Source organism: Myripristis murdjan, chromosome 22, assembly GCF_902150065.1.
Source record: "Myripristis murdjan chromosome 22, fMyrMur1.1, whole genome shotgun sequence".
Classification (NCBI taxonomy): Eukaryota; Metazoa; Chordata; class Actinopteri; order Holocentriformes; family Holocentridae; genus Myripristis; species Myripristis murdjan.
The window spans coordinates 23,568,350-23,581,952 of NC_044001.1; the positions used below are offsets into that span (position 1 = coordinate 23,568,350).

General features: G+C 41.6%; 2 protein-coding genes across 4 annotated transcripts; one reads left to right on the top strand and one right to left on the bottom strand.

Moving 5' to 3' along the window:
• The first annotated feature begins 530 nt into the window (after window positions 1–530).
• On the top strand, window positions 531–5,787 carry trmt61b (tRNA methyltransferase 61B). The gene is made up of 7 exons (XM_030044323.1): window positions 531–1,461; window positions 1,643–1,745; window positions 2,552–2,742; window positions 3,923–4,014; window positions 5,171–5,370; window positions 5,457–5,537; window positions 5,626–5,787. Exons 1-7 carry the CDS (start codon window positions 724–726, stop codon window positions 5,658–5,660), a joined length of 1,440 nt encoding a protein of 479 aa, XP_029900183.1. The 5' UTR covers window positions 531–723; the 3' UTR covers window positions 5,661–5,787.
• A 215-nt stretch (window positions 5,788–6,002) lies between these two features.
• spdya (speedy/RINGO cell cycle regulator family member A) lies at window positions 6,003–13,018 on the bottom strand. Of its 3 annotated transcripts, XM_030044325.1 has the most exons (8): window positions 12,730–13,018; window positions 12,003–12,078; window positions 11,540–11,829; window positions 11,322–11,380; window positions 11,146–11,231; window positions 10,727–10,898; window positions 9,668–10,022; window positions 6,003–6,705 (listed from the first exon to the last, which is right to left on the bottom strand). In XM_030044325.1, the coding sequence occupies exons 3-8, from the start codon at window positions 11,790–11,792 to the stop codon at window positions 6,650–6,652; spliced, it is 981 nt and encodes a 326-aa protein (XP_029900185.1). In that variant the 5' UTR covers window positions 11,793–11,829; window positions 12,003–12,078; window positions 12,730–13,018; the 3' UTR covers window positions 6,003–6,649. The 3 variants fall into 3 exon arrangements, with proteins under 3 accessions (XP_029900185.1, XP_029900184.1, XP_029900186.1); XM_030044324.1 differs by lacking the exon at window positions 12,003–12,078; XM_030044326.1 differs by lacking the exon at window positions 12,003–12,078 and having other exon boundaries at window positions 9,664–10,022.
• Between the last annotated feature and the right edge of the window lie 585 nt (window positions 13,019–13,603).

The window sequence follows — 13,603 nt, forward strand, 5'->3', positions numbered from 1 at the left end:
CTGCAGTATCCACAGCTTTAAAAAAAATTAATAATAATAACATCAGAAGACATCAGAAGAAGATGACACTTTAATAGGCTTGCAATAAGTACTGCTTAATAAATAAGTGGTTAATCAAATAATGTTCTTAATGTGCATGGTGTGCAGTGTGTGGTAAGAGTTATTTCCTCCGGGTGGAGTTAAAAAGCCGAGTTATTTCCTCCGGGTGGAGTTAAAATTCCGTTCATTATAGCCGTTTATTTATTATATTTAAATTTTTAGGTGAAAAAGTTTTTTTTTTTTTTTTAAATAACAAAATAGAATGAGGTACTGATATCACACATTATGACATTTCCTCCACAAACCCAGAGTCAGACCATCGATGCTCACATAAACAATTTTGAAATATCTACAGCCACGTGAAACAAGATGCTTTTAATTAGACCAGGGCAAAATCAGCAGTGACTGTGAGGCTGATGTTATGAAGCTGCCCCCTGCTGGTAGCTTTTAATTACGACACCTGTCGCTCAGTTATGACGTGAATCACGTGTGTTTTTCCAGCATGGCGATCACCATACAGTGCACCAAGGCAGGGTTACAACAAATGCTCACTTCTTCCACAGCTATTACACTGCAACTTGCAATGAATGGAATGACTGAAAGCTAAAGGATGTAGTGCTACTGTTTCATTCTCCATTGAAGAGGGACAGTTCTGCATAGATTTAACTGTTATAACCTGCTCTCATGGCTGTACAGATGCCTTTAGGAGGGGCTTTACTTATGCACAGACTGGTGCGAATTTGCACATCCAGACAAGGACATCAAAGATACAGGGAGTTACATCCTCTCCTAAAAATAGCCACACGGACATGGGAGGTAAGAACATTTTCAGCTGGGCCCAAGAATGGCAGTGAGAATGAGGATGAGGCAGGCAGCTCTGCCTCTTCATCCCCAGTGCCCAGCCTGACTCCCAGGCAAGGCTTGCTGTCCAGGAGGCGACCCCTGTCCCCACTGGAGAGGATCAGTCGCCTGCTGCCCCAGGACTCCCTGAGCCCCGAGGTGCTGCAGCTAAGGCAGGAGAACCAGGAGGAACCTGAAGTGGACACAAGGGGAGGAGAGGATCCAGCATTGAAGCAGGATGTTTCAGATTCAGTCGTGCAGCCAAAGGGTTCAGACACTCAGCAAAACGGAAGTAGCTGCTTGTCAGCCACTCTCCCAGGGGAGAGCTTGCTGGTGTTCGGGGAGCTTCTGGTTGCTGAGTACCGCAAGAAAGGGTGGGTGGAGTTTAGGAAGATGTTCAAGCTTCAGGAGGGGATGCGCCTGCATAGCAGCTGGGGGACTATTGGGCATGATGAGATAGCCGGGCAGCCCTCGGGCAGGTTCCTGAGGACCCACTTGGGGATGGCCATCCTTGTACGCCGTGCCAGCCTGGAGGACTATGTGCTTTATATGAAGAGGGGGCCAGCCATTGCCTACCCAAAGGTACTGCCTTACAGGCCTCCAATGTACTACATTACCACAAGTGACATGAATAATAAGTAATATCTGGCTAGCCACTACTTAGAGGACAGGCTGCTGTAATCATCTGGTTTGCTTAAATTCATCCCAGGATAGCAACTGGTTTGTATTTTTAGTCTTCTTTTGGACAACCCTCTCTCCCCAGGATGCAAGTAGTATGCTGATGATGATGGACATCACAGAGGGAGACATTGTGTTGGAGTCGGGCTCTGGATCAGGGGCTATGTCTCTCTTTGTGTCCCGAGCAGGTCTGTATACACCCCATCCCACCCCACTGTGACCTTTCTCATTCAAGATCCAATGTGTTCAAAGCTTCAACAGCATATTTTGTATCTTAATGGAAGCCCTTCAGAATAAAAGTCAAATTAATTAAATGATTAACCTTGGTTAGAACTGCCATTTGAAATAGAGGGCCAACAAAATCTGTAGAGCACATACTATACATATTAAATGAAAAAATGTACAGTGCAGAAACAGGCCAAGGACGTGAGGGAAAGTATGGTATTGTTGCAGCTGAGCAGCTTCTTTTTGGTTGCTTTTAGCTGCAGTCTAAAGGGACTGACTCAAACTCTCACCACAAGGGCTCACTAGGAAGGTTTATGATATTCTGGGCTTTGCATAATAACTTTCTAAATCATCACTGAGGTTGGTCTACTGGATGCTAATCTTTTTTTTTTAATCTCACCTTTCATTGGACAGTTAAATTACATTATAGCAGACATGCAAGAGACACGTCACTATTCACTTTAAAAATACACATGCACACTTAAAAAAAAGCCTCTGCAATTTGCTGCAAAAGTCCTTCTACAATTAACCATTTGCACAACAGCTGACTTTAAGTGTTAAAGCAACAAGTATCTTTCTGGCTGTACAGTGAAGGAAAGTGAGGTGAAAAATCAGAATCTATCACAAAAAGTGCTCCAGAAAACCCTAATATATTTTTGCACATAATAGAGTACAGGTGCTGTATTACTGCATGCTTTGTTCACAGCCTCTGTCTGAAGTTAACATACATGACACTCTGTGCTGTACTCTGTGTGTTTTTTTTTCCTAGTGGGCTCCAAGGGCAAGGTCCTGAGTGTGGAGGTCAGGGAGGATCATCACAAGACAGCGGTGTGTAACTACAACCGCTGGCGTGCGTCATGGAGGCTGCAGCGAGGGGAGGAGTGGCCCGATAACGTCTGCTTCCACAACGCCGACCTGCGCACGGCCTCCCCGCTCCTAGCCGGCTGGGGATTTCACTCGGTCAGTCAGTCACCTCAGTTTCAGGCGGAGCACATTTCATTAGATAAACTGTGCTTTGTGGAGCATTGTAAAACATTAATGTGTCATTGTTAAATTAATTGAAATACCTTGGAATAATGGTCGAGGTGATTGGTGTCTTCTGAATATAAACATATTGGAGGTGTTTTTTCCCATTGGCTTTATAAGCCCTCCATTGTTCACCAGTGTGAGAAAAAAATGTTTATAGTAGTTATAGTGTTGTCCCAAAGTTAATATGGTAATGATTTATTAATGTTTAAATACTACACATCGCACTTTTTAATGTGCTGCATATCTCTGTTGCATTGCATTTTGCCCCAAAACTCACTAGAGATAATTATAATAAGAACCAGGTACACAAATGGAGACTTAGGCATCAAGTCAATAAGAACATTTTTTACAATACCAATACTAAAACATACTGCCATGCTACAATGACAAGGGATTTTTTAGTATAGGTAGTATTGATGCAAAGTGGCACCTCACTGAAAATCAGTGCCCTTGATCTAAAGTAGCCTTAGCCTGTAGGTTTAAATACTGAGACAGGGTTGCAGTGATGAGTACAGACTGTGAGTCAAAATGCGAGCACACAGTCATGATATGTATGTAATGCTACATTTCACTCAGTTCCTCTAATGTGAAACTAGTATTTTCTTGGCCTGCTTTGCTTTCTGCTCGAGAGCTACAAGCAAAAGTTGCACTTGTGACTCAGTTAGAGCTAGACTGATATAGAGGCAAATAAAAAAAAAATCAGATTGTGGCTTGTCTGTTTCTTGCTTGCTTGCATAGTAGTCTTCAAATTTCACGATACTGAGTGCACAAAGTACTGGATGTTGGCAGCTGTGGTTAAAAAATCTATATTTCCTCATCAGTGTCAGTCCTAAGAAGCCTTGTCAGTCAAACCCTGCACTCAGTGTTCTTATTATGTTCCCGATCGGTTTAAATACTCACATACGTTTTTGTTTACTTGTTGAAGCAGAGTTTTGAATAAACGAGTGCATCTTAAATGACATTTCTATTTTCCCATGGTATCAAATCAGGTACTGAGAGGTGGAATTTCACTTGTGTTGGAATCAACTACCAGAATTCAAGTATTGCTGCATCCAAGGTCACTGGCTCTTAATATTTTATTGAGTAACTCTGCTGATTTTATCTGTTGCAGGTTGCTCTTGACCTGATCAACCCCCACTTGGTGTTACCCACTGTGATTCCACATCTCCATCCTGGGGCTGTGTGTGCCGTCTACCTTGCAAAGTGTGTGTCATACCTGGCTCAGTCAGATAAAGTGCTGGTTAGAGTGGTAAATAATCAATGTGCATCAGGTTGTTTCAGTGCAAAAACTACCATTCAGTGTATTATCCCTGTGCAGCACAGGGCTTTATAAAAAACAATGATCCATAGTAAGATACTTTGAATAAATTCAAATTAGGCCAAATAAATGACAGCGTATCAGGGTGCAGGGGGAAAAAAATCATGGAGCCAGGGGAGGGGGGGTAATATTCCGAGAAAAAAACATGGATATTCTCCCAGATTAAAGTTGTAAATTTCCGAGAAAAAAGCTTCAAAATTTGAGAAAAACTCAAAAATTCAAAAAACAAAAAACTCACAAAAAAAAAAAATATTTTTTTTTTTGCCAAGAAAGCACATGTTGTCTTTGTGAGGTTGGATCAGCCTCACTCTGCAGACGCTGCTGCTCGCCGTGCATCAGGCCTGCAGCTGATGACCTCATCAAATTCTACTTTGCGGTGGGATTTAGTAACAAGGACACCCTGCTGATTTTAGCCCAGAATCACAATATTGTTTTCTTCTGAACCGGCCCAAGTCACAGCAATGTTTCTCCAGAGTCCAGATGCTGATGATAATATTGTGATTCTGGCCTATAATCACCACGATTTCCTTTATTTGTGAGCTTTTTCTCATACATTTATGATTTTACTCTAGAAATTAGATTTTTTTCTCATAAATTTGTGCGTATTTTCTCATAAATTTACCACTTCAATCACAGATAATATTTGAGTTTTTTTCTTCTAAATTTAAAAATTTATTCTCAGAATATTATTACACTAATGGCACTAATATGCCATCGTACAAATAATCATGACTCAAACAGAACAAAACAAAAAAGATCAGAGTCAAAAGATTGTGCTTGCTAGTGTCCCGGGACACTACAGGGGGTGCAATTGGACTGACAGCCATCAGTGCACTAGAGCACAGGAAATTACATAATTACATAAAACAAGACACCAAGTCAGGTGGAACAGCTCAGAGTGGTTCCACCTGATTGTTTATGCTTTGTGTTTCCATCACTGGAGGTTTGGCATGCTGTCTATGTTGTGTTGTGTTGGTTTCAAATTGTATCGTATTGCAGAATCAGATCAGGGAACTGAACAGCTCTGTTTCTCTAACCCAGTATCACACAGGTCATTGACCTGCTAGAGGGGCTCCGATGTTTGGCACTCCCCCTGCTGTGCGAGCGCATCATCGAGGTTCCAGTCCGCGATTGGTTGGTGGCTCCGGCGCGCCAGAAGAACGGGCGGTTCTGCACCAGGAAAGATCCTATAGTAGATCAACACCAGAGAGTAGAAAATGCACCGTCGGATGATGATCAAGGTGATTTGAAATTAGCCCACTGCTAATAGGGGTGCAGGTGTTTTTGGAGCACAGCCTTAACTTCAATTTTTAATGGTGTGTTTCAGAGATGACTGTCAGTGACCACCCACCTTTCGGAAGTGTCCCCTACATTGCCAGACCTCACCCTGAACAAGTGTCTCACACGGGTTAGATACATTCCCACGTCTTAATACAATATAATTTGCTGTACATATGGTGTGGTTGTGTGTGCTCATTGTTTTTTCTCCTTTTCAGCATTCCTGGTAAAACTGAGGAAGTACACCCAGTAGCTGCTGTGACTGTGAAGACCACCGGGCAGAAATAATTATTTTGTATTTTGACTAATAAATACGCCAAGTAATTTACCTCCTCATTTCACTTCATTTGGTGACATAAAATTACTGATACCAAAGCGTCAGTCCATTTTGGACTATGGTGCATTTGTACATGTGAGAAACTGGATGATATTACTGTGAAACCAAAGTCAGAAATTCTCAACAAACAATTCTTAATCAAGAAATGTAATGGACCTAAAACTGATGAGAGAATTAGGGAACAGAGTCACACACTGCACAGTCAAGACTTGGATTAAATTTGAGTTAAGTACACCAAGCAGGGCAGACTCAAGAGGCTCAAGAAAACAAAGTAAGATCAAGCCTTTATTCAAAATCCAGAAAAGGCAGCAATATCAAACACACCCAGCTGAAGTCTAGTATTTCACATACTATGTTGAACATAAATAACCTATCAATGGTTAAGTAATGCAGTATTTTTGCGTCTACATGTAACTGAACATAATAAATAATATCATATTGTCAAGTGTTTCAGGGAATAAATATTCTTTGAACTGAAAGTGTAAGTCAAACTTTTTTTTATAATAAATATAATAAATTAGAAAATTCTATATGTATATATTTTGCACTGTAGCTGTGCCTTAAATAAATCATTAGACATCAATCTTAGGACATTTTTCCATCAGAGTATAACATACGGCATGACATTAGGTCCATGTTGTTACCTACAGGACAAACTTCTGAGTAGCCCTTGTTGGATTAATTAAGAGAGAAGTCTTGTATTTGAACGAGGAGGCAATACCGTTAACAAACTAAGTGCAAACTGTTGAGCTGAACACGTTTACTTAAGATTATTAGTGGCACCAGAGTCACATTCTGTTCTAATGAGAAGTGATGGAATGATGCTTCACAGGAGGAAAATGAGAGCAGAATCTCAATATCAGGATAAAGACAGTGGTGGTAAAACTGTTGATGAAGTATAATATCTACTGCATGTTGATCCAGTCCATGGATGGGTCATACATGGATCCACACTCCTTCCCTTAGAAATGAAAAAGAAATACAGGCAAGTTGTTAGCTACAAAGCAGTACAAAAGTGAGCTATACTAATCCTGTCAGCGAGTAGTTCTTAAATTAAGAATAAAAGCCAGTCTGTCTATTGTAGTTGTTGGTAATTGGATATATTTATTTTCAGGTGAGGAAGTGATTCTTTCCCGCCACCTTTCAAATTATACTGTCCCTGATGAGGGGAAACCTTGGTTTGGTATCCAGGTGTAAATGTGGCCAACGTGCACTAAGAATCAAGTCACTTAAACTACCTCTGAAGGTGGCTAAAGTTTCTTCATCTGTACACACTTACAAAGTCGGGCATGGCGATGTGGACAAAACAGATCTTTTATGGAATACCTCAATATTGATACTGAGATCATATTAGAGGTTTACATGCAATCAGTCATGTTTTATCAGGGCAATCTTTGATGGCCAGTAGGGTGCATCAAATTAACATGGTGAAATTTTAATTCCAAAATATCAATTTGGCTGGCATTGCATTTTGTTCCTATTCATGTACAAATGACTTTTGCAAAGTTTTGTGGAAATCCATTGAGATTTAGGGGTACCAGCTAACACGCGAACCTCTGTGAAATGTCAATTTTTTAGTCTATTTGCCAAATGGTTGACTCAGAAAGGTTAAATAAGGTGAACTTTTATACAGAAACATGTTCTATAGGGTAACTCAAGCAAAATTAGTTTGTTTGCCCTTTGGATAACTTTGGGAATTTCTTAGAATTCACCTTTCAAGATTCTTCATTTACGAGAGCTTATAGACAAATGAATGGAGGGCAATAGGACAACTTCTCGTGGCCTGTGGACCTGCCTTGTGGGTTGGATCCACACCAACATTTTAGGGTTTCTAGGTTGGCCAATGCTTCACACCTGTATCAAGTTTGTTCAAAATCTGTTTTATAGGTTGTGTAATTCTGGTCCAAACAATGACTGGAGATCAAGGACCGACATGTCAGATCCAAGCCAAAATTTTATGGGTGCTAAGTTGGATGATGCTTCACCTTTTTCTTTATGTTTGTGCAGCAGAGATGGACGTCAGACACAAATATAAAGTTTAACTGACTTTACTGTTACACACAAGGGGCAATAGTGAGACACTAGAACAAACCCTAGTGGAAACTCACACAACCTATTGATAAGAACTGACAAAACGTAAATGCTCAGTCTGTGCCAGAGTCCGCCCCACTGAGCAACATCACCAGGGAGAGAGAGGGAATGGAAATGGAACCTTGAACCTAGCTGGTGCATCCCACCCGAAATGTCTCCAGCTAGTCTGGCTGGGACCAGTTGGTTAGGGTTGCCAACCGTCCCTTGAAATACGGAATCGTCCCATATTTGGCAACCAAAACACACGTCCCGTATTGAACCAATAAGGGACGTACTTTGTCCCTTATTTTTGAGAGTCTGCCCCCCTCCCGCTGTTTGACCAATGAGCGGAGCTCATTCACACACGTCAGTGAGTGTGCACTCCGTTCATTGGTGAAAGCGCTGTCACTCAGTGTTGCTAAGCTACAAAGTGCCTGCCCATAGCAACAGCAGCAGGTACCCGGGAGCCAGGAGACAAAGGCGCACCAGTCTGCGCCGGGCTGAGCGCAGCGCGAGGCTAGTGCCGGCGCCCAAATTGAAAATATTTTAACTTGGGCGCAGCATCCAGTGACAACACCTCGGTGCATCCAATAGGAGGGAATAATAATTAATAGCGTGCGGCCCAAACCGCGTGCTGTGTGAAAGCCCCTTAAACGAATAATGAATAATTACAGTGTTACAGTCAGTGCATTATCACTGTTAACATTTTGTGATTGAAGCCTGTTTATTTTGTAATTTTCCAAAGAAGTGTGATATGGCCTCATTTCAGTATTAACCTCTGAGCAAACTAGGACAGACTTTTTTTTTTTCTTTTCTGCGTGAAAGTTGGCAACCCTACAGTTGGTGAGGACAGCATCTTAGCTGGATCCTGGGGTTTGTTGTGTTGTACAGTGCCTGAGAATGAAAAGGATACAAGGACAAGGATAGGGTTTACAATCTTAGCATACCTAATATCACTCAATTATGATGTACCATGCATGCATAAGCCTCAAATCTAAGCTCTACATCGTCTAACTTCATCATTACAATGAGAACTTAAAGTAACATCGCTACCAGAGTGACTAGCTGCACTCAAATAAACCTTTATTTAAAATGTTAATTGAACAGCTACAATGCTACACTCAATAAAGATGAGACATCAATACTCTGAATATGATATTGCCTACTCTAAAATACTGTTGATGATAAGCTTGATAGCTTAGCTAACATAGCTAGCTAACTGTGGCTAGCAAGTTAACCTTAGATGTAATGAGCACCAAATACCTCTAAATATGACTACATTTCACTCAAAGTATTTCAATATACAAAGAAACAACTGCAGATATGGTAATTACATGTAATAAGTGTATACATACCCAACACAAAAATATAAATATCTCCTCAGTTTTCTTGAGGTGCAGTCTTTTTTTTTTTTTTTTTTACATCAGAGCTCTATGGTGACCGGTTAGCACTGTTGCCCCTTTATCCACAGAAACACATGTGAGCTGGCACCCCTAAACCTTCATGTATTGGAAAAATATTTTGCATGTGTTGTTAAAACATATATTGGAACACTTTTAGCACCCAGCCATATCAAAATTCAAAAATTTTATTTTTTGATGCACCCTAATGGCCAGGTGTAAATATAATCCAGCTAAATCTTACCTACACACAGTACAGATGCAAAATGTTTGTCAATATCTACTAAAAAAAAATGAAACCCAGATTAGTACATCTTTGCTGTTCAGATCAGGCACTTTGATCTACTTGCAAGTGTGCAAGTAGATCAAAGTGCTGACAGAGTTATGTCGATTTCAAATGGATAGGCAAGTTATGGCTGGAGGAAAAAAAAGGCCTGTATCAGTGATACCTACTGGGGATATCCTCAGCACAGCAGCGGGAGGAAGGCTGAGCCTGCGCCTTGTGTTTGGTCTTCCTAACCTTCCTGCGAGAGGCCTTGGCCCTGGGCGGGGTGGTCTCAGAGAGGGCGAGGGCAAACGGAAGCGGAGAGGTGGAGGTCTGCACAGAAAAGCCACTGGATGAAGAAGAGAGCCTCTCGCCTCGAGCCAATCTGGGGCCACTGTCACAGAGGGCACAAGGGGCAGGACACGCCGAGGGCCCATGGGGCATACGGGTGTGCGCTCGCTCACCATAGTGCCGCTGGGCACCGCTGTGGTGCTCTGCCCTCTCTCGCTGCCACACAAAGTGAGAGGGCATTATGGCCATTACCTGGAGGACAGAGACAGGGAGAGACAGGCAGGTGTAGAGACAGGCAGGAGAGACGTAATCAAGAACACAAATGGCCGAGAAAAAGCAGGATAAAGGCAATTTCCAAAAGTAAAATAATGGTGCTTTTATGTGCTACAAAAAACACCTGGGGGGAGGGGAATTTACATCTCTGCATTAAAAAAAATGCACAACATAGATGGTGGATGTGGCATTGAGAGAAACCAAGCCGCTCTGCATCAGAGGCAGGTAAGAAGTGAGACAGTTCACTCAGTGGCTACTTTTGTCATCATTTCTGGAAAAAATAAGGACGCCCCAGTGCCAAAACTTAATTGGGATGAAAATATTTTTTATATGTATATATACAGTAAAAGCACACAAGGTTTATTTGTCTGAGGAACACATGTCGCACTATCGACTATCAAGTGACACCCACGTCATCTTTGCACGAGGTCTGCTGTAGGCAGTGAATTTAATGAGGACATCAGCCCTCATTCATTTTGATCTGAGTTACACCTCTTCCTTCCCAGAATCCTTTCTTGGCAGGTCACTGGGCCACATTAGCTTCCCGTTTTGTCAGTTTTACATGTCGACATTAAACTAAACCAATAAACCATGCTGTTTTGCCAGAACAAAATTAACAGCCTTTGGGAAAATACCCTTAGCAAGAGTTATTATTAGTCTCCGCAGGCATTTCTTATGTGTACCTCGTCACAGCTGCGCCTGCTGACAGCAGCCCTGTAGTCGATGCGAGCCCACAGCTGGTCTCGCTGCTTGAGGAAGTGGGGAAAGTGCTTCCTCCAGCTCTTGCCCAGTGCCCAAGGGAATATCTCATACTTGTTCTCCTCCTCATCCTCCTCCATGGTGTTGGCAAGGTATCTGTAGATAAAGTACATCGATATTCAGGTTTACATTTTTACCTACAAATTTTTATGTAATAGAAATTAAACATTGTTCAAAAACTAATTATTAACAGAAGGAGACGTAAATCAGGCAAAAAATAAGGAAATAAAAATCCATAGTAAATCACACACCTGTAAGGTTCATTTGTGTGTGATCAACTACATGAAGACAGAACATTTGTGGCCTGGTAAAGTGAATTTTGAATTCTTTCCTCTAAACTTACAGTGCAATAAAAAAATTCATCCTGTTGTGCTCTCTGATGCTGAAGCGGGCCCTTCTGAAGTAGACAAAAGTCATGGCTAGGAGGTACTGATGTGAAAGAGAAGCAGAGAGGGAAAAGTTAGTATCAGCATGCAGTTTCATAATGTTTGTCGCTTTCACCTAAATATTGAGCTTTACCTTGTCTGTGATTTTACAGCAACAGTCCATCCACAGAAAATCTTGGATCATATCGTCATCTGTAATCAAACAGTTTATTTTTAAGTAATGCATGCCTACCAAACGATCAACAACCTTTAATCTCCATCTTCAACACATTATATTTTAACATTATTTCAAAATTTTTGTCTACATGCAACACAACTACTATCATTATCATCATCCACGGGGCTATTCACCAAATAGTCTGAGGAAGGCAATCATCTCTTCACGCTTGATGACAAGAGTTGGACCCAAGGTCAGTCTGTGATTATACAACTCATCTGGGTGCTGGCTTGCATGGCTCTTGCCTGGTGGGCCCTGGGCATCTTGGACGTTGGGTCTTTTGAGCCTGAGGCCTCTCCTGACTCGCAGAGAGGCTGCAGTGCTGGGTTTGATCCGCACAGTTATTAAGGGGGGAGTCTGGCACTGCCTAAGTGTGTGTTTCATCATGCTGCTTCAGCTTGGATCATCTGTGGTAAAAAGGTTCCTGAGATGTTTTTAAAAGAAAAAAAAAATGAAAAAGGCAGATTTAACCCCAGCAATTTAAATCCCCAGAAAATGATTTTAATAAAGTGTTACATAAGTGTATCTGTCAGGCTCTATATGTGTTGTTGATTACCTAAATAGCCCTTTAAATAAGACATAACCTTCCCCACTCACCTCCTTTATAAATCAAAGTTCTTGTGGGAATCATGTTTTATCCTCCCAGATGTTATATGAACTGGACTGATTCACACTGTTAAAGGTATGGTTACGTTAGATGGGGGCCATAACACAGAGGGAAGTTTTTTTTTAAGGTTTTTACAGGTTTTATACAGCTTAAAAAAAAAAAAAAAAAGCCTGGAGTTAAGTTGACCCCAAAGAAACAATGAGTTGACAATGTGTACAGGACAATGAAAACATTTCATTATGTTAATTTTATGTTTAGTCGGTTGCCCCCAATAAAGTAGGAAAGGTCATGAAATAGGCAAAAAAAATGATGTTAATCATGTATTTAAAGACGTCAAAGAGAAGACAACAGAAGGGTTAACTCATCTCACTGAAAGAGTTGGCGGCACACACTATATTCTCATATTAGGGACAGCTAAGGATTCAGACATGTTCAAAAGAAGTCAAAGTGGGCATTTAGTCAGAAGTAAAGTTAGGTAAAGTTAACAACAAACGCCCAAACATCACCAGGCCAGTTTGCCCCACCGCCCGCTAACGCATCCTCACCTCGACGAGCTGTCAGACAGCTAACGAGCTAGCAAAACAAATGTCAGCGTTCCCTTGTTTCTCATAGCCGGCAAGCTAACTTCTTTATTCGCATCTATTTTACATCGGAAGAGGGCAAAGTTAGCGTTTCAGGTATTTGGACAAGCTGACGGTGAGGTTGGTCGTAACCTACTGTGTTAGTGACGTGAAGTTAGTGAGGTCCTCGACCAGGTCGTCACCACGGCGTTGCAGCTCCTCCTTCGGCCGCGGTGTTCAAACTTGGCATTGACAGGGAGCTAAAGACACATCCAACACCTGACAGTGACCGACAGCACGTAAAAACTCCAGCTAAAGGTTAGCAGAGGTACTGTCCCAAAGCAAAGACCGAGGTAAAATGGCAAATGAGGTAACCCTCGGCTGTTACCGTTTGACTGGGAACGGCGCGCGCCCCTTGGTTTGGAGCAAACACGCGCCACACCATGTCGCGCGGCCTCGCTTTAAAGCCTGCATCTCTCTCTCTCTCTCTCTCTCTCTCTCTCTCTCTCTCTCTCTCTCTCTCTCTCTCTCTCTCTCTCTCTGTCTCGCTCCCTCCATGGTGGGCTTATTTTCAACTCCTATGATTATCATTCAGTAATATGAGGTATGGTTTTATGGCTTTTGCAACCAAAAATAGTCCACCGTATCCCAGGCAGGCCTCCTGTGTATCCTCAATAAGTTTTAAGGGCTCTGTTGCAAAGACTAAAACCTCCAGCTTGTTGCTGTGTTTTCATTGCCATGCTACCTAGTTTTCATGTCACAAAATATCTACCGCCAATTAGTAAGTGTAAAGCTCCAAATGTGCCAAAGTGATCTGCAACATAAGAGACTATATATGAAGCAGTAAGAAGAAAAAAATAAAAAAAAAGAGAAAGAAATAATATAAACAATCAATGGGCATTCATCAATCACCTCAGCAATCACTTTTTAAATTTGTCTTCATTCAACCTAACTAGAACTTGTGAGTCACAAGTTGTTGACTGTCCTGTGTGTTCACCTCAGCTTTACAACTGATCCAGGAAAAATATTGT

Coding starts and splice junctions, on each gene's coding strand:
- trmt61b (XM_030044323.1), top strand. CDS start 724: ATGGCTGTACAGATGCCTTTAGGAGGGGCTTTACTTATGCACAGACTG. Junction 5,371..5,456: donor ACCGTCGGATGATGATCAAG/GTGATTTGAAAT, acceptor GGTGTGTTTCAG/AGATGACTGTCAGTGACCAC. Junction 5,538..5,625: donor TGAACAAGTGTCTCACACGG/GTTAGATACATT, acceptor TCTCCTTTTCAG/CATTCCTGGTAAAACTGAGG.
- spdya (XM_030044324.1), bottom strand. CDS start 11,792: ATGATGAAACACACACTTAGGCAGTGCCAGACTCCCCCCTTAATAACT. Junction 11,232..11,321: donor GCTGTAAAATCACAGACAAG/GTAAAGCTCAAT, acceptor CTTTCACATCAG/TACCTCCTAGCCATGACTTT. Junction 6,706..9,667: donor CTGTGCTGAGGATATCCCCA/GTAGGTATCACT, acceptor TTCATTTCTAAG/GGAAGGAGTGTGGATCCATG.